Source organism: Dendropsophus ebraccatus, chromosome 7 (assembly GCF_027789765.1).
Source record: "Dendropsophus ebraccatus isolate aDenEbr1 chromosome 7, aDenEbr1.pat, whole genome shotgun sequence".
NCBI lineage: Eukaryota > Metazoa > Chordata > Amphibia > Anura > Hylidae > Dendropsophus > Dendropsophus ebraccatus.
Window position 1 is genome coordinate 41,197,724 of NC_091460.1, and position 26,318 is coordinate 41,224,041.

At 42.5% G+C, this 26,318-nt stretch overlaps 1 protein-coding gene across 3 annotated transcripts in view; it reads left to right on the forward strand.

Moving 5' to 3' along the window:
• The window catches only part of PPP2R2C (protein phosphatase 2 regulatory subunit Bgamma), a 104,812-nt gene extending 80,542 nt beyond the window's left edge, over positions 1 to 24,270 (forward strand). For all 3 annotated transcript variants that reach the window (XM_069976415.1, XM_069976416.1, XM_069976417.1), the window contains 4 exons: positions 2,270 to 2,434; positions 17,887 to 18,056; positions 19,292 to 19,383; positions 21,454 to 24,270. In XM_069976415.1, coding sequence (XP_069832516.1) covers positions 2,270 to 2,434; positions 17,887 to 18,056; positions 19,292 to 19,383; positions 21,454 to 21,745 — 719 coding nt within the window. In that variant the 3' untranslated portion in view covers positions 21,746 to 24,270. The remainder of the gene's footprint in view (positions 1 to 2,269; positions 2,435 to 17,886; positions 18,057 to 19,291; positions 19,384 to 21,453) is intronic.
• The last annotated feature ends 2,048 nt before the right edge of the window (positions 24,271 to 26,318 follow it).

Consider the following 26,318-nt stretch of genomic DNA (forward strand, 5'->3'; position numbering starts at 1 on the left):
TGTGAAATATTAAACACACCGGGGCTCTTATACCAAAATCCTTCCTGTACAGATGGTTTAGGAATGTACTAGGTGAATATTAGAACATGTATCATCTCCTCATACCAGTTATGTGTCCCCAGACCTTAGGTACAAGATTGTGTCATTAAGAAAACTGGGTCTAACCTGATGCATTGAGTGAAATAAAACGTAATTTTGAAACTGTACAGTATGAGAGATACTGACTTACTAAGACGCCTGCTTTGTTTGATAACACCAGGTTACTCCTGGTTATTACCCACTAAGGTGGACCAGGTATGTTCGTTTTAACTGCAATATCCAATAAGTACTGGCAGTTGGTCTCCACTGAGCCTTAGAGCAAGGGAAGATGTGGAAACGTATCTTTTGTGTTGTATGGCAACAAGGGGCTCACGATTCAGAGAGGAAACCAGAAAGTGATTAGATCCATGGGGGGAGAAAACCAGTAAAGTGATGTTACATTGTACATTGTACCACTAGTACATCACTTTTTTTTACATAAACAGACCAGTTCTGGCGTGGAAATGCTGGTGTCACGGTCGTTTTTTTGAACCGCCACCCAATTCCAGCACATGGTGCCAGTCTACAGAGCTAATACACCGGTGCCATGCACAGGAACGGAGTGTCGGTTAAAAAAGGGACTGCGGCATTGGCTTCCCCGCGCCAGTACTGGTCTGTTCATGTAAAAAAAAAAAAAAAAAGTGATGTACATTCGCTTTAACATTCATGTGTGTGGTACACATCAGGTTGGACACATGAGGTGGGAGTGGGTGATCTGTTTTATTTCAAGGGGCACTGTCTGAGTGTTCAGACCGTGACAGATCAGGAGAGCGAGCTGGGAGAAGTACATGTGCAGTGTGTTCACTCCTTGCTATGTGTCACATGACCTAGATGGGCTTCCAATGTAATCTAGAGAGGACCAATCATAATACTTATTATGCGACTAATCGTACTACTTATTATGAAACGGCAGCTGCCAATGCAGTACAACATGCGACTTCCGGCCTGAAATACCTGAGCAGTGTTCTTTGTGTCTATGATGGATTTTACCGGATTTTGAATAAATCCATTTTTCTCCCTTTGAATTGGACTAGTATTAACAGGTGATTTTCTTAGCTGGAAAGGCACTTTCAGCTACTTTAGCTCTCTCTATGCAGACAAGGTGCACATACACCAAGCAGGAGATCCAGGAGATTTGCATTTCAGTCTCGAGTTTTTCAGGAAAGGCAAATTACATTATTGAAATTTGAATGTAAATGGCCCTGAAAACTATTACCTTGCCGATAGTACCAGGAAACAGCGCTTCTTATAGTCTTTCCTCTCTCTAGCAGCTGCTTATCTCAGCTATTTAATACCCTTAATAATCCAAAGAGCTTGGACATGTTACTACTATTATTACTAGGCTTATTATTATAAAATACAATCATCTAGGAATTATTATTGGAGGATATTATTTTACATAAGAAGGGGGGGCACAGGGCTCATGTCCAGTATGCTGGGTTTCCTGCAGACCATTGCTTTCTTGGTGCATACAGATATCAAGCAGGAATAGAAAAAGATGGAATTACTTTACATAGAAAAGAATCTAATCCTGGAGGATTGATGTCTGTACAAAACAGGTTAACATAGAACATGATAAATAATTCTTATCCAGGATTAGAGAAACATAGCTGCTTTTTTTTAGAACAGCGCCACTTTTGTCCTCAGTTTATGTATGTTATTGCAGATCAGTCCCATAGTAAATGAAGCTATGTTGCAATACCACACACAACCTGAGGAAAGGGGTGGCGCTGTTTTTAGAATAAAGCAGCTATGCTTTTTTGTCCTGGATAACCCATTTAATGCATACTATAGTTTGTGGAGGTTCCAGAAATGGGTTAGACCTCCACATCCAATTTTTATTGCCCAGGGGCATCCACCAACTTTATTAGCTGGTCGTATAGTCATGTAATAATGCCACCTCTATAAGCAAGACACAATCCCACTGTTCTTACCCAATAGCTGAGGTGTCGCTTCTCTATTTCTGTACAGCATGGAACTAGGTTAATTCTGATAACTGTAAATTACTTTGCTAATTTTCTGGAATTGATTGAACCGCCACTCGTGTGCAAAGGAGACAATTACACCGCTATTAGAATTGTTCCAGCTTTTTACATTAGTGAATTGAAATGGGAAGCTTTAATTATCCCCAAAGAGCGTGAATACTGTACTGAACATGACATTACTTATCCTTAACCATCTGTAATATCAGACATTGTAGACATCAAGCCCGCAAACATGGAAGACCTGACCGAAGTCATCACGGCCGCCGAATTTCACCCCTATCACTGCAACCTATTTGTGTACAGCAGCAGCAAAGGATCCCTGAGGTTGTGCGACATGAGGGCGTCCGCGCTGTGCGACAAGCATTGTAAACGTAAGTTCTTTACCAATTATGGTTTGCCAATTCAGTTGTGTATATCAATCTTCAGTTCATCAGATCAATATCAATTTACATATAGACAACTATGGTGGATACTGGTTTTCTCAGCTGGCCGTTGGGTCTTTGCTGAGAGATGACTGGGAGGCCCTATGACATTATTTGTTGGAAATAAATAGTGATAGAGATGCTATTTTGGATTATGGACCAATTCTTTTAAGGAAATATCCTTATGGGGTCTATACTGTAATTCCTGTAAGAAACTGAATAAGTTAGTTAAGCGTTTTTCCCATTTTATCCCTCTTGTAAGCGAAATAGTAAAGTCCAAAGCTTGACCATATCCTTACCGACCACTTTCTGGTCCCTTATTGACACAAGGAAATGCCCAATCAATGACTGTTTGACTGAATGACAGGAGCAGTGGAGGATTGTCAGACTAAATTCAGTCCCATTGAAGTCAATGGGTAGCAAAATCTGCTGCAAATTTTCCACAGTGTGGAGTCTACAGCGGATTATGTAGGTGTGAACATACCGTCAGTCTATAAATCAGGAAATCAGGGGAATTAATCTTTAGTGGATATAACACTCCATTGTTTTAGACCTTAAAGAGGTATACTCATCTGTAACACTTATGGCATATCTCAGATTTACGTAAACAGTGTTAAAGCGAATCTGTACCCACAATCTGACCCCCCCCCTCCCCCCCCAAATCACTTGTACTTTCAGATAGCTGCTTTTAATCCAAGATCTGTCCTGGGGTCCGTTCGGCAGGTAATGCAGTTATTGTCCTAAAAAAAAATGTTTAAACTTGCAGCCCCGTGCCAAACAGGAGTATCTGTGTCCTATCTTTGCACCACCCCTCTGTCCCTCCTCCCCACCCTCTTCATCATTAGGAATGCTCCAGGCAGGTTGTCTCCTATTCGTCAGCTGTGTGAATACTGAACATGGGCTGGATCGTTAACCACCTGTGCAATGTTCAGCATGGAGAAAATGTTTCAGTGACATTCCTAATGATGAGGAGGGTCGGGAGGAGGGACGGAGGGGTGGTGCAAAGTTAGGGCACAGATATTCCCGTTTGCCACGGGCTGCAAGTTTAAAAGTTGTTTTGTTAGGACAATAACTGCATCACCTGCCGAACGGACCGCAGGACAGATCTTGGATTAAAAGCAGCTATCCGATGATGTCATTTGCTAAATTATTGTATCCCTTACAAATAATCCCCTTACTACTAAAACATAAGGATATTTCTCGACTCAGATCAGCCTTTACCAAATTTATTTGGAGGTCAAAACGACCAAGAATAGCATATGATACTCTCAGCCTCCCCAAACATAAAGGTGGTACTCAATTACCTAATATCAGATTCTATAATTTGGCCTCCATTTTCAGACACATCAGAGACTGGATTAACGGTACTTCTTTCTTTTCTAATTATTCCTCGGAGTCTGCTCTTTCTTCTGCTTGGCCTTTGGCTTCGCTTCTTCATTTCTCTATTTCAGAACTACCCTCACATTTAAAACACAATGTTATTATCGCTGATACCGTGGCCACATGGAAAGCTTTAAGAAAATTGTATAAACTCCCATTTAGTCTTTCTAAGTTTTTCCCATTATGGGACAATCCCCTCTTTCTACATGGTAACATCAATCCTGACTATATGGTATGGAAACAAAAACAAATCACTCACTTAAGTAACTTACTGGACTCAGATAAGGGAGAGTTGTTATCTTGGGAAAAAATTAGAGACAAGTATGATATCCCTCCCCATCGCCAGGTTTTATTTGAACAACTGTGTTCTTTTGCTATTAATAGAGTTAAATCTTGTGCTAAGGCAGAAAAACTAATGATTTTGATTTTCTATGCTCCAATTCTTCTCCCACCTTATCTCTTTCACAAATATACCGTAGGATATGTGTTGATTCCTTACACAAATCTCCTCCCCCTTTTCTTCGGAAATGGGCTGCAGAAATACAAACAGATAATTTGGAAGAAAAATTGCTAAATAGCATCTGATATGTTACTGCAGCCACTCCCAGTGTGAGATGGAGGGAAATCCACTTCCGGCTACTCCATAAGGCAATTTACGCTTTTTACTTTTCTTACTCCACCATGCCAGATGATTTCTTGACATATTGTCCAAAATGTAAAGAACCTAGCGCAGATTTATTACACTGTGTTTAGTCTTGTTCTCAAATTCAGACATACTGGCAATTAGTACAAACCTTTATTCAGAATACATGGAATGAATCCATACCTCTAACTCTACTCAGTTATGTTTTTCATGTTGTGGTGGCCGGGGATGGAGATCCCTCTGAAAAACCTATAGCCTCAAAATGTATTCATCTTACTCTGTTATTAGCCTTAAAAGGCTTACTAAACCACTGGATCTCTGACACACTTCCCACTATTTCTGAGCTAACAACCTCGCTTAAAGAAACTCTTCATTGGGAAATGGTGGATGCAATCCGCAACAAAGATGTTTCCACAAAAAATTTCATTAAAAAATGGAATTTTTTTCTCATAAAGGTTATGTCGCAGGAGGAGAGGGAAGCTGTTATGAAACACTTTTGTAATACTGTTTGGTATCAGACGGCGGAGGCAAGGGGCACCCTAGGAGTACTCAGAGTTCCTTAATTATATTACAGATAGAGATTCTTTATCTACATTTCTTTCGATCCTGTAGAGCATTCATTTTTGTTCTTTAGATTCTATTGTTTTTTATAGCAAAATTGTTTTGTTACTATATTGTATCCTATTTATGTCTTCCTTTGATATGTAACTGTATTGTTATAGATAAAATGTGAAAAATCTAATAAAAATATTTGGAAAAAAAAAAAAAACAGCTATCCGAAGGTACATGCGGTTTGGGGGAGTCAGGTTGTGGGTACAGAGTCGCTTTAAGGGCTACATTATAGTCAATGGGAGTTACGCAAATTGACTTCCCGACCACCACATACAGCTGCAAACAAGCTGAAGGGGGACAGGGGACGAGGGGGGTGGGGTGACCTCGATCTAAAGATAGATGCAGGTCACAGAGGTGGGACCCACATCTAAGTGACATAAATGGCATATCCTGTGGATATGCCATAAGTGTCCCAGGTGAGTATACCCTGTTAATCTCCAAATTAGCCTGGAAGACCTGTAGGATGATATCCAGAGAACGTCCTGTAGGATGATATTCAGAGAACGTCCTGTAGGATGATATCCAGAGAACATCCTGTAGTATGATATCCAGAGAACGTCCTATAATATGATATCTAGATATCGTCATGTAGGATGATATGCAAAAAACGTCCTGTAGGATGATATCCAGAGAAAGTCCTGTAGGGTGATATCCAGAGAACGTCCTGTAGGATCATATCCAGAGAACGTCCTGTAGGATGATATCCAGAGAATATCCTGTAGGATGATATTCAGAGAATGTCCTGTAGGATGATATCCAGAGAATATCCTGTAGGATGATATTCAGAAAAAGTCCTGTAGGGTGATATCCAGAGAACGTCCTGTAGGATCATATCCAGAGAACGTCCTGTAGGATGATATCCAGAGAATATCCTGTAGGATGATATTCAGAGAATGTCCTGTAGGATGATATCCAGAGAATATCCTGTAGGATGATATTCAGAAAAAGTCCTGTAGGGTGATATCCAGAGAACATCCTGTAGGATGATATCCAGAGAATTTCCTGTAGGATGATATCCAGAGAAAGTTCTGTAGTATAATATCCAGAGAACATCCTGTAGGATGATATCTAGAGAACATCCTGTAGGATGATATCCAGAGAACATCCTGTAGTATGATATCCAGAGAACATCCTGTAGGATGATATCCAGAGAACATCATGTAGGATAATATCCAGAGAACATCCTGTAGGATGATATCTAGAGAACGTCCTGTAGTATGATATCCAGAGAACATCCTGTAGGATGATATCTAGAGAACGTCCTGTAGGATGATATCCAGAGAATATCCTGTAGGATGATATTCAGAGAATGTCCTGTAGGATGATATCCAGAGAACATCCTGTAGGATGATATTCAGAAAAAGTCCTGTAGGGTGATATCCAGAGAACATCCTGTAGGATGATATCCAGAGAATTTCCTGTAGGATGATATCCAGAGAAAGTTCTGTAGTATAATATCCAGAGAACATCCTGTAGGATGATATCTAGAGAACATCCTGTAGGATGATATCCAGAGAACATCCTGTAGTATGATATCCAGAGAACATCCTGTAGGATGATATCCAGAGAACATCCTGTAGGATGATATCCAGAGAACATCCTGTAGGATGATATCTAGAGAACGTCCTGTAGTATGATATCCAGAGAACATCCTGTAGGATGATATCTAGAGAACGTCATGTAGGATGATATCTAGAGAACATCTTGTAGGATGATATCTAGAGAACGTCCTGTAGTATGATATCCAGAGAACATCCTGTAGGATGATATCTAGAGAACGTCATGTAGGATGATATCTAGAGAAAGTCCTGTAGGATGATATCTAGAGAACGTCATGTAGGATGATATCTAGAGAACGTCATGTAGGATGATATCCAGAGAAAGTCCTGTAGGATGATATCCAGAGAACATCCTGTAGGATGATATCCAGAGAACATCCTGTAGGATGATATCTAGAGAACATCCTGTAGGATGATATCCAGAGAACATCCTGTAGGATGATATACAGAGAACATCCTGTAGGATGATATCTAGAGAACGTCCTGTAGTATGATATCCAGAGAACATCCTGTAGGATGATATCTAGAGAACGTCATGTAGGATGACATTCAGAGAATATCATGTAGGATAATATCCAGAGGACGTCCTGTAGGATGATATACAGGGAATTTGTGCCAAAGACAAAACAGAATTTTTTTTTGCCAGTTAATGGATAATCCAGAAGAGATATCAATGACATTTTGGTATTACCCAAATATAAAACCAAATCATGTGCATAATGTGCCTGAAGAGCTCACAACCAGAAAGTTGATGGCTGGGCAAGTCACAAAGACACAGGAGACAACCCTTTCAAAATGAAAAGTGAAATGTGTAAGGTTAAAAGATACTCTGAAGCATCACTAACCATTTATTCTACCATAAATCTGGATTGGTCACAGCTAGACGAGTTCTCCAAAGACCTTCATCTGGTCAGTAGAAGCTAAACTGATGTAAATAATTAATAATAACAGTGGCCTATATGATTAAATCCAGATTTTTTTAACTAGAAGAGTTAATGCTGCTTTAATAAGATCTGACAAAGTTCCATTGACAAGGCAGCCATTGTATAACTGTAGAGAAATACATGATCCAGATCACCTCTCTTCTGAAACCCAATACTGCACTGGCCAAAGTAGTCAATGACTTCACCTCTACAATCCACAGGTCCAATTGTATAAAAAAGTGCAAAGTTTTTTTCTGTTAAAAACTGATAAACCACAATGTGTTTCAAGACCGGACAAGTCTGGTTTCGAAACGCACTGTGCTTTATTATTTTTTAGCAATAAATTTAGTATTTGTTTATATAATTGGACACACATTTCTTCTGGACATGACTTCTTGATTTCCTTTGGTGAGAGTGCATTGTAATCCACACGTCACCTCACCGTAGAGGACCTAGAATATCTAGGAATGCACATCCATTGGTTTTATTGAACACCTTTAAATGCTTAATTTCTCCGGTGGGGTGCCACAGAAAATTGTAACATAGTTTCCTACACAGCTGATAATTGGAAGACCAGCAACAAGATGACCCCTATAATAATGCTATGTTCACACACTGTAAAATAAAGGTAAAATAAGGCTGTAACTTTGAAGTCGAAATACGGCCGTATTTTTAATATAAAAATGCACTCCGTTTAAGTCAATAGGAAATTGGCCATCAGTTCTCACAGCATATAGAATAAAGGAGAAGTCTTAAAGGAGAAGTCTGGCCAAATAAAAAAAATCAGAAAGGGCAGGTGGTGGGGAAACATAATAAACATCCTATGCTTTTTACCCATTGTTTTATTTTCGCTAAAAATTACAGTCGTATTTAGCTTTTATTTTACTGAACCTAGGATGTGAACCTAGCCTAAAAGTTCTAATAAAGAAACAAAAATAGCTTGTATATATGGAGTGTTTGGAACGATAGAATAGGACTTGTTGCAGTTGTTGATTTGAATGATGTAAACCACTTCAGTAGCAAAATAGCATCGAAATCATCCATACTAATTAATGGTGACCTTCACCAGCAAATGTAGCGTGCCAATAATTGTTTCATTATCATCAAAGCCGTGCAATTAGTTTATGATGCAGCCATTCCTAGGCACAGATCCAGAAAACATATAATGAACCTCCACAATTCTGGACTACTCAGACTTTATGAAGACAAGGGGAAAAAATAGCTTGTTTTTTATATACTAGCCCTGCTGGTAATTGCTGTGACCTTGCTTAGTACCTTATGTAACATTTTCTCATGGGAAGAAAAGCTTATAGATTGTAGGGGGATTGTAGAAGGAGGGGGGGGGGGGGTAACTGAGATCCAAGCTGTTTTATTGAGGGGGTTAATAACTTCCATCATCATCCAAGAAGTCCGGTGAAAATTTTAATTACAATATTGTATTGTCCCAAAGAAGTTATACAAATTACCAATATACACTTATTACGGGAAATGCACATAAAGTGCTTTTTTCCCTGCACTTACTACTGCATCAAGGCTTCACTTCCTGGATAAATTGGTGATGTCACGACCCGACTCCCAGAGCTGTGCGGGCTGTGGCTGCTGGAAAGGATGTTGGCAGAGGGATGCTCAGTGTCCCTCCAGTGCCCTGTGTCCCTCAGTGTCCCCCTGCCATCATCCTCTCCAGCAGCCACAGCCCGCACAGCTCTGGGAGTCTGGTCGTGACATCACCATGTTATCCAGGAAGTGACATCACCATGTTATCCAGGAAGTGACATCACCATTTTATCCAGGAAGTGAAGCCTTGATGCAGTAGTAAGTGCAGGGAAAAAAGCCCTTTATCTGCATTTCCCGTAATAAGTGTATATTGGCGATTTGTTAACTTTAACTTTTGGGGGGCAATACAATACTTTAATTAAAATTTTCGCCGGACTTTTCCTTTCAATGCATCCTGCATAGATTACCTGTATATCAGTTTGAAGTTGTTAGTTCCCATCCTACAGTGCACTATCATTCAAGATGATGCCGGGATCTCAGAAATGGTTTCAATCTTTATGCTACTGTACTGACACAGCCACATTGATGCAATGAGTTTCGAACTCTGGTCTGTGCACAGGACGTAATTACGGAACGTGTGAATGCCCCCAGAATAACCATAGATTTGGTAATCTATCTTAGTGCTGCAGTCCACCCATCTGTATTCCTTTACCTTATGCTTCTATTTCATTCAGCAGCAATTCTAGGTTCTGCATGGTGTCTGCCACAGTGGGAGGCACAAATGTATTTTTTTTCTATTTTTATTAGAAAATTAATAATGTATCTGTTTTTTTTCTTTCAGTTTATTAAATCAATGAAATGGCTTTTAAAGGGAAACTATTAGTAGGTTAGAAGTATTTAAGCTGCTGATATGTCCCTATAGTGCATGAGGTGCTGAGGATGAAGGTAAGTTTCGGTGCTGTTTCCATGATATTAGGAGTTTAATCCATGTGCTAATAAGTTGTTTTGGAGCACTGAATATCAGCAGAGCAGGCTGAGCTAACCAAGAGGATTGGTGCACTGGGGGCAGTGGTCCGGCCCCCAGGGCACTAAAATGACTTAAGCATAGGGAATAAACTTCTAACATCATGGAAATTTCCCTTCATCCTCAGAGCCCTGTGTGCTAATGGGACATATCAGCAGGTTAGATGATTCTAACCTGCTGATGGTTTCCCTTTAAAGAGGAGTAATTGTAAAATGACATGTCACCAGCCTATCCTGTTTTTCTCTTTCAAACAAATGGAAACTCTTAATCGGTGTGAAATTTGGGAAGTCTTTCAAGTAGTTTTTGTAGCTTTTTACAACAAGTAGAAATGTGAATTCTTGTAGTATAGTAATTATCAATTAGACAGATGTGGGGTGAGACGTGGTGTTCAGCCTTCTGGCAGTCTAGAATTACTGATGACAGTTTCACAAAGGGAAGTATATAATTTAGAATAAGCATTCATAGCGTACGGTGAGCCCCAAATCCATGATTGTTGCAGTATGGGTCTGCTGCTAGGTATGTGTTTAAAACCCCAGATATGAGGGGGGGGGGGAGCATGAAACATTATAGCATTTTCTATTATACCATTCATGTATCTTGCATGTGGTGTTTCCCTTCATTCAGTGGAGTTACAACAGGTTATGATACAGCAGTTCTGTAATCAGTTTACTGAGGCAGCCAGTACATGATCAGGTGGAACAATGAAGGAAGACCTGAGGGATGGCTTGTAGTCCTCATGCTGGTAATAGCGGGCAGAGGGCATCCACAGGGACTCCTTATACTCTATAGGCTGTGTAAGTGTCCTGGCTGAAGGTGTTGGTGGGTCCTGTGCAATAATGGAGCCAGGCACAGGTGTAACATGTTGATGTCCTGGTGGAGAAAATAACAAACATGCTATTCTTACTTTTCTGCGCTCCCCCCTAGTGTCCTCAAACTTCATCTTCGGGTCCCTGGCTGAACGATCCCACCTCTACTTCCAAGACAAAATCTTCTTGGCAGTGAGAGCCCCTTTAGCCAATCACTGACTGAAACGAGACAGCGCTGTGGCCAGTGATTGAGCCGGCTGTCACTGCCGAGTGAAGTCGGGATCATTCAGCCGGGGACCCGAACATGATGTAGGACGACACAAGGGGAGCGCAGTAAGGTAAGAATAGCCTGTTTGTTATACTCTCCGCAAGGGCAGCAACAAAATAAAAGTTTAAAATTAACAGAATACCCTTTTAATTTAAGAGGCTTTTCAGGTTAATATGATTGATGTCTTATCTCCAGGATAGGCCTCCAATTGCAGATCAGTAACAGAAAATGCAAGAAAATGGCTTCCAGATTTTATGCGAGATCCCCCAGCAATGGTTTTTAGTTTGTGTATTCCAATACAGCAGCTTCAAAGATAAATCTTGCAGAGGGCCATATACAAGTTATATAAGGGCCAGAAATAATTCTACTCCACATGTACACATTAGAGGTTACCTTAAAGGGAATCTGTCAGCTCCCGGGCTGTGGTGTTCCCGGGTGCTGACAGTGTGCTGTAGCTGGCAGTCCCCTAGTGAGCATGGTACCTTTGGGTAGTTTGTTCCTGAAGTGGATTATGCACAATCCTACCGTAACAGAGTGTTAAACAGGAGTTGTGTGTGCCAATCTCTGAACCCAAATGTGTAGAAGCTGTCATCTAGGGGTAACTCATCTGTCTACAGACCTGCCAGAAGTTCAGTCTTTGGTTCAGATCCCCTGAAATATAGATCTTTATTTCTTCCCTCATTATTGTTAGATGATCGAACAGCCAAAAATCTTTGATTTGAACCTTGCCGGACCTTCCACATTTGATTCCTGATGCCTTCCCGGTCCGTGGGGAAGGTAATAGGCTGACTCCCAGAATTCCAGGCGGTACCCGGGCTGTCTTGATCGAACCTAAGATTTTCAGCTATTCGATCATCTCTAATTATTGTATCATTTTTAAGGCTATGTTCACACACAGTAATTGTGCTCAGTATTTGGTCAGTATTTTGCAACCAAAACCAGGAGTGGATTGAAAACACAGAAAGGCTATAGTCACACACTATTGAAATTTGGTGGATGGCTGTCATTTAATGGCAAATAACAAAAATTCTTTGCCATTAAATAGCGACCATCCACTAGATTTCAACAGGGATTTGAACCAAAGAATAAATAAAGTTAGGAAAAAAGAGCAAGCCAAAAATACAGGTGCAGTACTCTAAAAATAAACCTAATCTATGCAAATAATATACTAATTTGTAGCCTCCTGTACCAGTGAGCATTCTACCCACAGCAATCTATAAACAGTACAAAGCCATCTGACAGGCTGGATATAGAGGAGCTGAGACAGTGCACAAGAAAAGGGAAGAAGATGACCTTAAAAAACATGCTGCATATTTAGCTTCCAATGACAAAAAGCATGCGTGATAAGAGCAGCAAATACATATACAGTGGTACCTTGGTTTAAGAGTAACTTGGTTTAAGAGAGTTTTGGATTAAGAGCTCTCAGTTTTTCAAAATTGTGACTTGGTTTAAGAGCATTGCTTTGGTTTAAGAGCTCCATGTACTGGGTGAAAGCGCGGGTGGAGGAGGGGTATGGTCTGCATAGTGTGGTCTACAGCACTGTAATCTGACCCAGGAAGTCTCCCTCACCTTCCAAATCATAGCAGATCCACTTCAGGCTGGGGCTTGCATCAGGAGACAGGACTGTGGAGGTAATCTCTCCATAGCTGTAACCCCTCTCTCCCCGGACAGAGAGCGCTGCTATACTGTGCCCACATCTGTCCTTCTCATTCCTTCATGCTCCCTGCAGTCTCTGTCCGCCCTTGTGTTTCCCATCCTCTCCATTACTGTACAGTAACTTATAATATCACATATTCCGCTGTTTCTGAATGTTGGTTTCATTTGTTTTACATGTTGTTCAGAATAATAAATCATTATTTTTGGGGTGTGGAACCAATTGTCTGCATTTCTATGATTTCTTATGGTAAAATTTGCTTTGGTTTAAGAGTGAATTTAGATTACAAGTACGGTCCCGGAACGGATTATGCTCGACACCACTGTATACAGAAAATAATAGCAAAAAAGAATGAACAGGCAAATGTAGTACATGGGTTGCCTAGCAACCCTTGAAAAGCTATTAGACGTATTAGGTTGCCATATGTGTCATGTTTTTTTATGGGTGTTAGGTTGTCACATTCGTTCCATTGAATTGAATGGAACTTAATTGCAAACCACACCTGAACTGGAGACAAGAGTGGTACTGTCTCTGGAAGCAAGAGCTGGATAATCCCTTTAGGGGATCCCTGGCTGTCACCCATAATCTCACAGGGGGGTATTAACTCTGCTGCAGAATAATCTTCAGGTTGTAGCCCCCAAATAGTCATCAGTAGAGTTGAGCGAACCTGGAGCATGCTCGAGTCCATCCGAACCCGAACTTTCGGCATTTGATTAGCGGTGGCTGCTGAACTTGGATAAAGCCCTAAGGCTATGTGGAAATCATGGATATAGTCATTGGCTGTATCCACGTTTTCCAGACAATCTTAGAGCTTTATCCAAGTTCAGCAGCCCCAGCTAATCAAATACCGAACGTTCAGGTTCGGATCGACTCGAACCCAAACCCGGTTCGCTCATCTCTAGTCATCAGTTGTCAGTGTAAGGGCCCTATTCCATCGGATGATTATCGTTCGCATAATCGTTAACGACTAACGATCTCAAGCGACCGCTATTGCGAAAGACCTGAAAACGTTCACTCATTTCCATGGAACGATAATCGTTACTTATTATCGTATTTGCGATCGTTTTTTTCTTCGCTATTTCTTCGCTATTGCGTTTGTATCTACTGCGAACGACCAAACAACGTCTTATTCAATGCGAACGATTTGCGAACGTTTTGCGAACGAGCAACGATAAAAATAGGTCCAGGTCTTATAAAGCGATCAACGATTTCTCGTTCGGTCGTTAATCGTTAACTGCATTTCAACCGAATGATTATCGTTTAGATTCGAACGATTTAACGATAATCTGAACAATAATCGTCCGGTGGAATAGGGCCCTAAGATAGTAGAGAAATCTGGAATCAAAGGGTCATTACCAGGAGTAAGGGCCCATTACACGAACAGATTATCTGATTTTTTGAGCCAAAGCCAGGAATGGACTATGAACAGAGAACAGGTAATAAAGAAAAGACAGAGATTTCTCCTCTTCTCAAATCCATTTCTGGCTTTGGTTAAAAAAAAAATCTGTCAGATAATCTGTTGGTGTAATATGGCCCTAAGACTATGCTTACCTGGCAGACAACAACAAGGCCACTGTTAGAGATGGCAAACAGACCAGAAGATGAGACAGGAGCCAAGTCAGGAACAAGGTCAAGGTCGGAGATAGAAGTCAGACAACAGGTACCAGGCAGATAAGCCAGACAATGAGGTTGGAGGGTTGTCAGAAACAAGGCTCAGGTCAGAACCACAAGTTTGGTTAAAGGGGTTACCCAGCGCTACAAAAAATGGCCACTTTCTTCCAGAGACAGCCCCACTCTTGTCTTCAGCTTGGGCGGGTTTTGCTGCTCAGTTCCATTGAAGTGAATGGAGCTTAATTGCAAACCACACCTGAACTTGAGACAAGAGTCGTGTTGTCTCTGAAAGAAAGTGCCCATGTTTTTTTTAGCACTGGATAAGCCCTTTAACAGCTGCTAAAAGTGCATGCACAGAGTTATACCTGTTGAACATTAAACATTTTGGAGGTGTCCGTAGCTAAAGTTCTACTTTCTCATTTCTCAAAGTTAGGTCTGCCATGTGACCGATCTTTGGTCAGCTAGGGACAGAGATGGAGATTCTGCACTCTGGGATTTATACTTTTCCATCATCTCATCCACTATTGTCATGTAGAAAGCTGATTACAAGCTGCCAAGATTGATAGAGAAAGCCTGAAAATCCTGCTTCCCCCGCTCCACACAGTGGGTGACAGCTTTTGCCTGCATGAGTTTTTATATAGGGTGAGCTGTCAATCACTGTGTGTGGGTGGAGGAAGCAGGACTCACAGGCTTTCTCTATCCTGGCAGGATTTATACAGATTTTCACTTTAAAATATTAAATAAAATTTTTGGAAACAATATATCTTTAAATATGTCTATTCTTCATCTTGGACTATACTAGCACCCACAATTATAATCTATAGGAGCACAGAAGGCATATGATCACCTCAAAAGTTGCCATACATTTCAGACTACTGTTAGCTGGACCAAAATATATACACACACACACAACTCCCACCCCCTCTGCCAACCAGCCATTTGGCACCTGCACTACATCTAAAATGGGACAGGAAGCAGATAGCTCCGTACTCAGTGTAGTGGCAGTGCTGTGTTACTGCAGCCTCCTCTCCTATTAAATTATGTACATTATCAATCTGCTTAGCATCTCCTGCTCCATAACCTGATGTTGATTTGGATAGTAGATGTCCAGACCTATAGCTGTAATGTTCAGTTCCTAAATAGGGAAATCAAGTAAATGCTATGCTTAGTGGTGTGTCACCCAGTAGATATATATGGTTGTTTATGACGGGTAATAGCCAGGATAGAAACAAGCTGAATACCTGTCCTCAAAAAATGTTGACTTGGGGCATGACCAGGATTTGGCTAGTGGAAAGGGGTTGACAAAGCATAATCCTTGGGTTCTGGCAGGGAAAGCATGGATAAGCCACTGTCTAGGGTATATAGATATAAGGCTGAGGCAGTGTATTGAATATTGGCCTGGGGAAGGAAAAGTCTGCTTAAAACTCTGTGTAAACAAAAAGTACAAAAAAAAATTGGTACTCTGGGCCAACTCTGTTTAAGAGAAGACAATAGATTAAAATAATGTATTTGGTTAAAAAGCACAAATATGACGCGTTTCAAGGACATGTGTCTTCTTCCTCATATAAAATAGTGCATAACAGGAAGTGGGGACTGGTACAGTTAAATAAGCTACAAAAGAACCTGCTCAAATGGGCATCCCTGATGTGGGGGGCAGAGCCAGTGACATCATCATATATACACAATACACATATTGACAAATGATTTTATCAACTTCAAATAAAAAAAATACAAATGTATATACCAATCGCTAATTAGGAGTGGGACTTTCCCGCACTTGCCCACCCCGCCTCGGGAGGTAGCAAGAGGTAGCGGCGTCCTAGACCGCAGCAGTTATCTTGTCCGGTGTGAGCACATTGCCTCCCCAGCATTGCTACATCACTATGCTGAATGGTATCCTTGGGTATTGCTATAATAATTACTACTATTTATGCTATGGATATGTTATTTTTCTATCTTTCTAAGTCTGATTATAACTTTTATAATTGATGTATGGTGCGATGTGCTTTACTATTCTTATGTGATTTGACTTTAATTAGTGATTGGTATAAGCTGATATAATCATTCGTCAATATGTGTATTGTGTATATATGATGATGTCACTGACTCCGCCCCTAATTTCAGGGACGCCTATTTGGGCAGGTTCTTTTGTAGTTTATTTACGTACCAGTCCCCACTACCTGTTATGCATTCATTGCATTACTTTATATCTGAGGAAGAGGACACATGTCCTTTAAGCGCATCATATTTGTGCTATTTAACCAAATACATTTCTTTATTTTAATCTATTTGGATACCTCGAATGTCTTCTCTTGGACAGCTCTGACCTTGAGTACCATATTGCATGCACGGGCCCCACCTGGAAGCAACCCGTGGTCATCATACAGCTCTGTGATGTGGAAAAAAAATAAAATCTCTTGTGGCCAGAGGCAGAATCATGGCTGCAGCCACAAGAGTGACTGGCAGAGCAGAGAGACAATGGCTGCTTGCTATGACAGTCCACAGTATGGTTAAATACATAGGTGCAGGAGCAGAGTACCTGCTGCTTAATCCCTTATATACTGTAGTGTGTAGGTGACCCAAGAATCCGAAGACAAGGAGAAATCTGCTTTACTGTTCATGCACTGATAACCCCTGACCTCTACATGGAGCTCTGCACATAATTCTACTTGATTGCCAGCTGGAGAACAGAGGTCAGGGGTTAATAGTGCAGTGAAGCAGAAATCTCTATCTTCTGCTTGTTAACCCTTTTTTTGTGTGGCAGCATGTAAGTAAACATTGCGTTACTTACACACTGCAGTGCAGTGCAGTACAGAGTTAAGCAGAACTGGACACATGCTCTTACCTTCCCCCCCGGGCCCCCCTTCTGCACGGGCCCCATAGCAGCTGCCTTCCCTGCCTCTATGGTAGCTACGTCACTGGGTATAGTCAGCCTAGCAGTCCAATAGAGGGTCAGACCAGCAAGCCACTGTAGCCCATCTTGCAGAGTTGGATTCATCATCTGGACCTGATACTACCCCCCTTGCTGAGGGAGATATGCATATAACCCACGGGGCATATGTGCCCCATTTTTTTTTTTCTTTAATTTCTCGTGGCCAAAACTCTGGGCGTGTTCATAATTGAAAATGCTGCAAAAATTCATGTAGCTACTGAAACAGTATAGGAATAGATCCTTTAACCTAAGAGTTTATGGTGGAGTCAGGTGAAATAGCTGTAGGATGAGTTTGTGCCATCAGTTATTGAATGTGTATGACCAGTCAGTGTGAGCAGTGGAGGTTTGTGTTGTTGTTTATTTAATATATATATATATATATATATATATATATATATATATACACACACACACACACACATATATATATATACTGTGTTTACTTGGTTTGAAACTATATATAATGTCAGTATAATACCTTATGCTTCCTTGCAGTTTATGAAGAACCAGAAGACCCCAGCAACAGATCATTCTTTTCTGAAATCATCTCATCAGTTTCTGACGTCAAATTCAGTCACAGCGGCCGGTACATGCTCACACGTGATTACCTCACTGTCAAAGTTTGGGATCTAAACATGGAAACCAAACCCATTGAAACATACCAGGTAAATCAGTTCTATGACTTAAAGTGTAACTATAATTGAAGATGAAAAATTATTATAGTCCAGCACTGTGCATATAGTAGTTAGGACCCCTCTGTGCCCCCCAATAGTAGTGAGGTCCTTCTGTCTCCATGCAGTTACGCTCATCTGTGCACCCATATGTGCATCCATATAGTAGTTAGGACTCCCTCTGCAGATCCATTGAAACATACCAGGTAAATCAGTTCTATGGCTTAAAGTGTAACTAACGTCAGATGAAAAATGATTATAGTGCACTATAATCATTCTAAATTAATTTTATTTTCAGGTAAGCTTGTAATTAGGTGTAAAGAGCAGCCATTGTTCATGCTGCCAGCCTCTCATAACTATGTATTAGGAGATGGAGCCTCCCAGCACCCATACAGTGATGGCAGTACAGAGAGACATTAACCCTTGCACATGCTAATACCTAATGTATGCATTTGTGGCAGTACACCAGGCCATTTGACAGATTATACAAATTTAACTCACAATAACCAGACTGAATTTAGCTATTAGGATACATTTATAACACAGCAGCTTATAGATAAATGACGGGACACTGCATGGGTCTAATTATTTTATACAGGCAAAACTAAGTTACCAGTAAATAGTACTGATACATTATATATGCTGTAGAAGTATAAATTTACAATAAGCCACTGGGAAACAACAGAAGTGAATTAAGCTTCTACCTAAGGAGACGTAAGGACAAGGCTGTCTTGCAAGACTACAGTGACTGCCATAGACCTTATTCCCATGCTCTGTGCATGGTCTGTAAATAAGGACGATGTGCTACAAAATGATTATTATGATTATGATGCTGTGAGCCGCACGCATGTGTCAGTACTGTAGTGCCAAGATTTAAACTGATTTAGAGCTCCCAACATCATAATAAACCATGATACTGGGAGCTTTTTGTTCCGCAACACATCTCCGGTATATACAGACCATAATCACGTCTGGCTGATGGGCCTCAATAAAGAGGTAACCTTCAAGACCCAGTGGTTTTGGTGGAGGTCTCGGAGACCAAGTATAAGGCTCGAACTGACAGCTGTCGGTTCAGTCATCCCATTTGTAGTTGGACTGGAACTTTGCTGCTGTAATACAGGCACAAAAATATATCCAAATTGCATTCATGTAAAACCAGCCTAAAAGATGAAACACAATGGTAGAAATTGTTTATGGAATTTTCACTAGTATTATTTCTCATCCTGCAGGTTCATGATTACCTTAGAAGCAAGTTATGTTCCCTGTATGAGAATGACTGCATATTTGACAAGTTTGAGTGTGCCTGGAACGGCTCTGACAGGTAATTATTTCCAAGAAACAAGAATTTTTATTTCTCTCTACAAAACACTTGAGAACTATATATATAGTCAATTGATTTGATCCATTTCTTGATGTTCTGAAAATCCCACAGGGCCTGCACGCAACCAAATCTCAGACTCTAGATGCATTTACAATTACATGAAGTCATAAATTGTCAACTTACTAGCACAAATTCAGATTACGAGAAGCACTGGGAAAAGCTGATGAATTCTTAGTAAATAAAAGAACCTAAGTCCAACATCCAGTCACTTCTAGGCCTGCTTGGTTCTTAAAGGGGTTATCCAGTGCTACAAAAACATGGGCACTTTCTTTCAGAGAGAGCACGACTCTTGTCTCCAGTTCAGGTGCGGTTTGCAATTAGGCTCCATTCATCTCAAGGGAACTGAGCAGCAAAACCCCGCCCAAGCTGGAGACAACAGTGGTGCTGTCTCTAAAAGAAAGTGGCCATGTGTTTGTAGTGCTGGATAACCCCTTCAAAGGGAACAATCACTGCCAAAATGCCCAGGAAGCTAGATGTACGGTGTTATGAAGCCCCCACATTGTTTAGAAATGTGTAACTGACACCTATGAGCTTTGCATTTACCCCCCCCACCACCACCAAAAAAAAAAAATGTACCACATTGTATGCAAATTACCCTCAACTAGTCATGTGGGTGTTCCTCAGCGCCAAACTGGTGTCATGGATGGCACGCTCAAGTTGGCTGTAATCCCACCTCTCTAGGAGCGTTGGTGCCCAGGGACGGCCTTTTGTGTGCATCCAAAAAATAACAAAAACAGTGCAGTGCAGTGGATTACTTTTACCTGTAACCCCATATTTGATTGTGCATGAATTTGAATCTTTCCAGTGCCCCAATGCTCTCAACTGCCCGTTCACTACTTCTCTGTTAAGGCCCTATTACACAAAGCCATTATCAGCCGTATTTGGCCGATTATGGGCCAAAACGGCCGATAATCTTTTTGTGTAATAAAAGGCAATGATCAGCTGACTTGCACAATGTCGGCTGATCATCGTCTTTCGTTGTCTCCTAACATGTTGAAAGAGAAACAATTTGGATAGCAACGATCTGCTGCCGTCGCTCCGTGTAATAGGAGCAGCGGCAACAGACTGCTGCTATCTCCTATGGCTCCCCGGACTCCCCCTACACTTACCCGCAGTGAACGGGGAACGAGGAGCAAGCGAGCACTGACCTGACAGGTCGGCGCTCACTTGCTCCCAGTGATCGCCTCTGGGGCTTTAGTTCCTAGTTTGCACACTGCAGAGAAGCTACGTTTCCTAACAGTCCTTGCATCACAGTGCTGGGCACATGCCCCCTCCCCAGCCTAGTTCACACCCAACACTGCAAGATCCCAGTTCTTCTGCAGGAAGAGTCACATGACCTGCCTGTAAGATCTCAAGGGAGCCTAGCTTGCTAGCAGACGCAAAGTCAAGGCTTGCATCTTCAGGAGAAGGGGACTGCGAAGGACCGAGGAAGAGAGGACAGCAGTCTGATCAGGGGTCTGCAGATCGTGTCAAGGAGCAGTTAATGAGTCAAAATAGTAGAGAATTTGAGTATTAAGAACCACTGCATGACATGATTTATCTGGAATTTATCATTAGAGATGAGCGAACCGGGTTCGGGTTCTAGTCGATCCGAACCCGAACGTTCGGTATTTGATTAGCGGGGGCTGCTGAACTTGGATAAAGCTCTAAGGTTGTATGGAAAACATGGATACAGCCAATGACTATATCCATGTTTTCCACATAGCCTTAGGGCTTTATCCAACTTAAGCAGCCACTGCTAATCAAATGCCGGTTCGGATGGACTCGAGCATGCTCGAGGTTCGCTCATCTCTATTCATCATTCATATCTTCTATGACTTCCTGTTGTGCTAGAGGCAGCGAAAGTTGCTTATTGCACTATCCAGAGAGTGTGAGCTGTTCTCATGCTAACTTTTGAGGTCTTACATTATGAAATATAAAAAAAAACTATATTATTTGAATGGAATTTTTTTTTATTATATAGGTTTTCTTCCAATAGCAAGATGACATTTTATGTTTTTTTTCCTTTAGTGTCATCATGACTGGGGCATACAATAACTTCTTTCGAATGTTTGACCGCAACACAAAACGAGATGTGACCTTGGAAGCTTCACGTGAGAGCAGCAAGCCACGGGCAGTCCTGAAACCCCGTAGGGTGTGTGTTGGTGGTAAGAGAAGGAAAGATGACATAAGCGTGGATAGTCTGGACTTTACCAAGAAGATCTTGCACACAGCTTGGCATCCCACCGAGAACATCATTGCCATAGCAGCGACAAACAATCTGTATATATTTCAGGATAAAGTGAACTCAGATATGCACTAGGATTACCAATTTTTTTGTAATTTCTCAGCCGACCTTCCCAGAGGCATCATGTTTTGATGACCTGTCCAGGATAGTCTCTTTGGTGATGGAATTATTATAATGGTCTTTCTAACTTCCTTGTACAGATAAACCTCAAACAGTGGGGATCTCCTTCATTCCCCATTGTCCATCATTCTTTTTATTTATTTATTTTTCTTGTATCATGGTCTAGGTATGAGCTTTGCAGCAAAAAAGAACTAAAGCAAAAAGGTGAAATTGAAATTAGCCAAAACAATGGGGTAATACGGTACAGCGTTTTCTTTATGATTTCGTATGTGACTATTTCATTATATAGATATAGTCAACATATTATAGTCATACTTTAATTCTACTTTAATTTAAAAAAAAAAATACTAATTAAATTTGGGGCCGCCATCAAGGCAGTACTGGTGGTACTTCTGTCAGGGCCCCTCTTGTACAGTATTAAATATTGCACATGGTAGGTGGCATATACAAGGCCAAAACCCACCTGTGGACTGCCACCTACCCTCTACGCATCCATCACTTCATGGGACTTACTTAGTTCTAAATGTAAGGGTTCTTACAAGGGTTACCAAATGTACTCAATAGGGTACATGATAAGAGTAACAAAGCAGTGGTGCAAGGGCCCTGATGGTGGTTGTGAGTAACCTACAAAATTTGGAACTTAGAAATTATATAGCAACAACTAAATCGTATTACATGTCTGTATATTGCATCATCATACTCTACTAAAAAAAAAAAAAATTTTAAAAGTAACATGCATGAATCATAATATGAGAAAACTCAAGTTTATCTTATTCTTAAACATGCAGTGAACTTACTATTTTCTCTACGTGGCTAAATAATACATACCAAAAAGTGGGGAAAAGAAATCCATCTTTGCATGTGTAAATTCAGGTACTGGAAGCTTGCGCTAATTTTAATAAAAATAAAAATAAAAAATCTGTGTAAATATATCTAATTTACATCAAAAAGAGCACTGCTTAATATCCAATGCGGCAAGGTTTCACAATGTTCCTTCTCTTAATTAAATTTAAAAGGGAGTCAAAAAGGGAGTAAAATAAAAAGAAAAGGTGTATGGAAGTAAATAATTTTCCACTACAGTCAATGTAGTGTATCATAAAAGAAAAGTATAATGAATATGCCACATAATAATAATGGGCAGATCATTGTTACCACCAGTACTATTAGGACCCCTCAGGGGCGGGGCATAGGTATGTAAACGGTGACTGTTGTGCCCTGCTCTGATGTCACATTATAAGATAGAAGATCTGGTGTTACATTACCATAGAGAAGAATTAAAGATGGCGCATTATAGGTTGGTGCCCTATTAAAGACTTGGGCCAGGAGCTTCAATTTATACCTTTAAGCCACATCCACAGACATCTAAGAGCAGGGTACAAAAAGTTGAATTATATGAGTTATGTTGTGTGAAATATACACTTCTAGCCTTAGGCTATCTCTTGTTAAAGGGTAAATCCATCTAATATTATGAGATTGGATGGATTATTTCCAAACAAGAAGACTGAGATGCTTTAGATTATGTTCTCATCCTGACTATGTCACTGTGTCGGTATACATGTACTTTACTGTTTAGTCCACGACAGTATCCTACAAAAGAAAAAAAAAGGTACCCTGTTTACATTGTAACTGTTTAGGTAGTCAGCAGAATAAGGATATGTTCACTTAAAAAAGGGGCTCTGTGTGGGGGGCACATTGGCATACCAGCAGAAAGGCGCGCTGAAACATACTGCAGCATATGCTATACAAGCCTATCCACTTTAATGGCCCAAACATAGTCAAACTGTTGGTCCACTTCTATAGTGCGGTCTACTGTTCTTTTGAAGGCGTTGTCTAACAAAGATAAATAGGTCAAAATGGATGATGATTATAGATAAGCGGCCCGTGCAGGATTTGAATACCAATGGTTGAATAAGTTGGATGCAGCCCTAGGAAGTCCTAAAAAACATGGATATGGCCTATAGCTGTATTCATGTATTCCAGGCAGCCATAGGGCTGTAACGCCCGGAGTAGTGGATCCACTGGACCGGCACCAGCGATGGCACAAACCTCACCAGGGAGCGGAGTCTAAGGGGCCGCTGGTTTTCACCAGAGCCCGCCGCAAGGCGGGATGGACTTGCTGCGGCAGGCGACCCCCAGGTCGCTACCCCTGGCTTGGTTGCTGGTGTCGGCAGGCGAGGCGTGGCAGGAGATGGCACAGGCAATAGTCTGCAGATGAGAGTGCACGTGACAGGCTGGACACAGGAACAGGTGGAGTGACAGGGGAACAGGAACCAGGAACAGGGACTAGGGACCAGGTAACGGACAGGACTCAGGAACAGGGACTAGGGACCAGGTAACGGACAGGACACAGGAACAACAGGGAGCTGGGCCAAACGCTATGGGAAGCATGTAGAGGCTCCAACTCTAAGGACAGGGCATGCTGGGATTTATAGGGGAGTGATTGGGTGCAACTACCAATTAGGAGCGCACTGCCCCTTTAAATCTGAGACAGCCGGCGCGCGCGCGCGCCCTAGGAGGCGGGGACGCGCGCGCCGGCCGGCACAGCGGGAGACAGGAGCGTGGAGAGGTGAGGCGCCCCCCGGGGCCGAGGTGACAGCAGCGCCGGGTCCCCGACTATGGACACCGGCTGCTGCATAGGGCAGGTAGCGGTCGCGGCGGCGGCCCGGAACGCGGGACGCCGCCGCGGCCGTAACAGTACCCCCCCCCTTTGGCCTCCCCCTCTTTCTTGCCTGCAAATGGCACAGGAAGCCACAAAGTCTTTGACATCTTGGGATAGGCTGGGCCACCAGTAGTGGCGAGAGATCCGTTGGCCGGTCTTACGGACTCCCGGGTGCCCGGCCTCCAACGAGGAATGTCCCCAGTTCAAAATACCTCTTCGAAGCGCAGGGTGAACATGAGTCTTTCCGGGGGGTACTCTCTGAAGAGTGGAGGTGACGACTGGTACTAGGCGATCAGGCGGTATAACGTGGCAAGGGACCTTCTGTAAGTTCTTCCGGTGGTGAGAGGATACGACCTTAGTCTTGGGTACGGGGAGAGGGTACACCTCGGCAGAGAAGGCATCCGCCGAGTCTTGGTCTTCTGCCGGTAGGCCGGATAGAGGCTTGGCCGGGACAGGAAATGACATAATACACTTGGTCTGAGGTGACTTGAGACACTGGTGGGAACAGTCCTGACCCCAACTGAGAATCTCCCCGGTTCTCCAGTCCACCTGAGGGGCATGTTTTTGTAGCCACGGGAGTCCCAGGAGGACCGCGGGGGAAGAATGGGGCAGGACGTAGAAGGATATCTCTTCTTGATGTGAAGGACCCACCTGGAGGACTAAAGATGCGGTCTGGTAGTACACGCGGTCGGTAAGAATTTCGCCTGTGACCGAGGAGATAGTCAGGGGCCTGGCTAGTCGGGTCACGGGTAGCCGCCATCTTTGGACCAATGTTGCCGCAATAAAACTGCCTGCTGACCCAGAATCGAGGAAGGCAGTAGTCTGATGATTTTGTCCTGAGGGAGTCCGGATGGAAACTGGCATAGACAGACTTGGAATGGTGGCATTCACACCTAGGGACACCTGTCCCACCGGACCTAGGTGCGAGCATTTTCCGGATGTTTGGGGACGTAGGGGACATCCCAGCCGGAAGTGATCGGAACCACCGCAATAGAGACAGAGATTCTGCTCCAGGCGCCGGATCCTTTCATCAGGCGTCAGGTGAGCCCGTTCCACCTGCATAGGAATCTCAGGAGAGGGTTGGGACATCGAAAGGTCAGGATTCTGGAAAACTGGCGCCAGCTGGGGATGGCGACGGGAACGGGTTAGTAAATGTTCATGCCGAACCTCCTCCTCCCTCTCCGAAAAACGAGTATCAACTCGGGTGGCCAGTAGAATGAGTTCGTTCAGGGAGGTAGGCAGGTCTCGGGCAGCGAGCACGTCTCTCACACGACTAGACAGGCCCTTCTTGAAGGTGGCCAATAGGGCGGCCTCGTTCCAGTCCAATTCGGCTGCCAGGGTGCGGAACTGGATGGCGTAGTCACCAACAGAGGAGCTGCCTTGAGAGAGATTGAGGAGAGCAGTCTCGGCTGAAGAAGCACGGGCAGGTTCCTCAAAGACGGAGCGAAACTCAAATAGGAAGGCCCGGAGATTGGCAGCAACTGGATCATCACGGTCCCACAGTGGCGTGGCCCAGGCCAGGGCTCTACCTTCTAATAGGCTGATGATGAAAGCCACTTTAGAGCGCTCGGTGGAAAACTGACTACTCAAAAGTTCAATGTGCATGGTGCACTGAGTCAGGAATCCTCTGCACAACTTAGAGTCCCCAGAGTACTTGCTTGGGAGAGCCAGTCGGAGTGAAGAAGCAGCGTCAGGAGATGGTGTGCGCTGGGCAGTAGTCTGCTGCTGTAAGGCGGCAGTGAGTTGCTGGATCTGCTGTGACTGTTTCTGGATTTGTTGAGCCTGTTGCGCGACCACTCTGGCGACGTCACGGAGATCTGGCACCTCGCCGGGATCCAGGGTTGGAGCCTACTGTAACGCCCGGAGTAG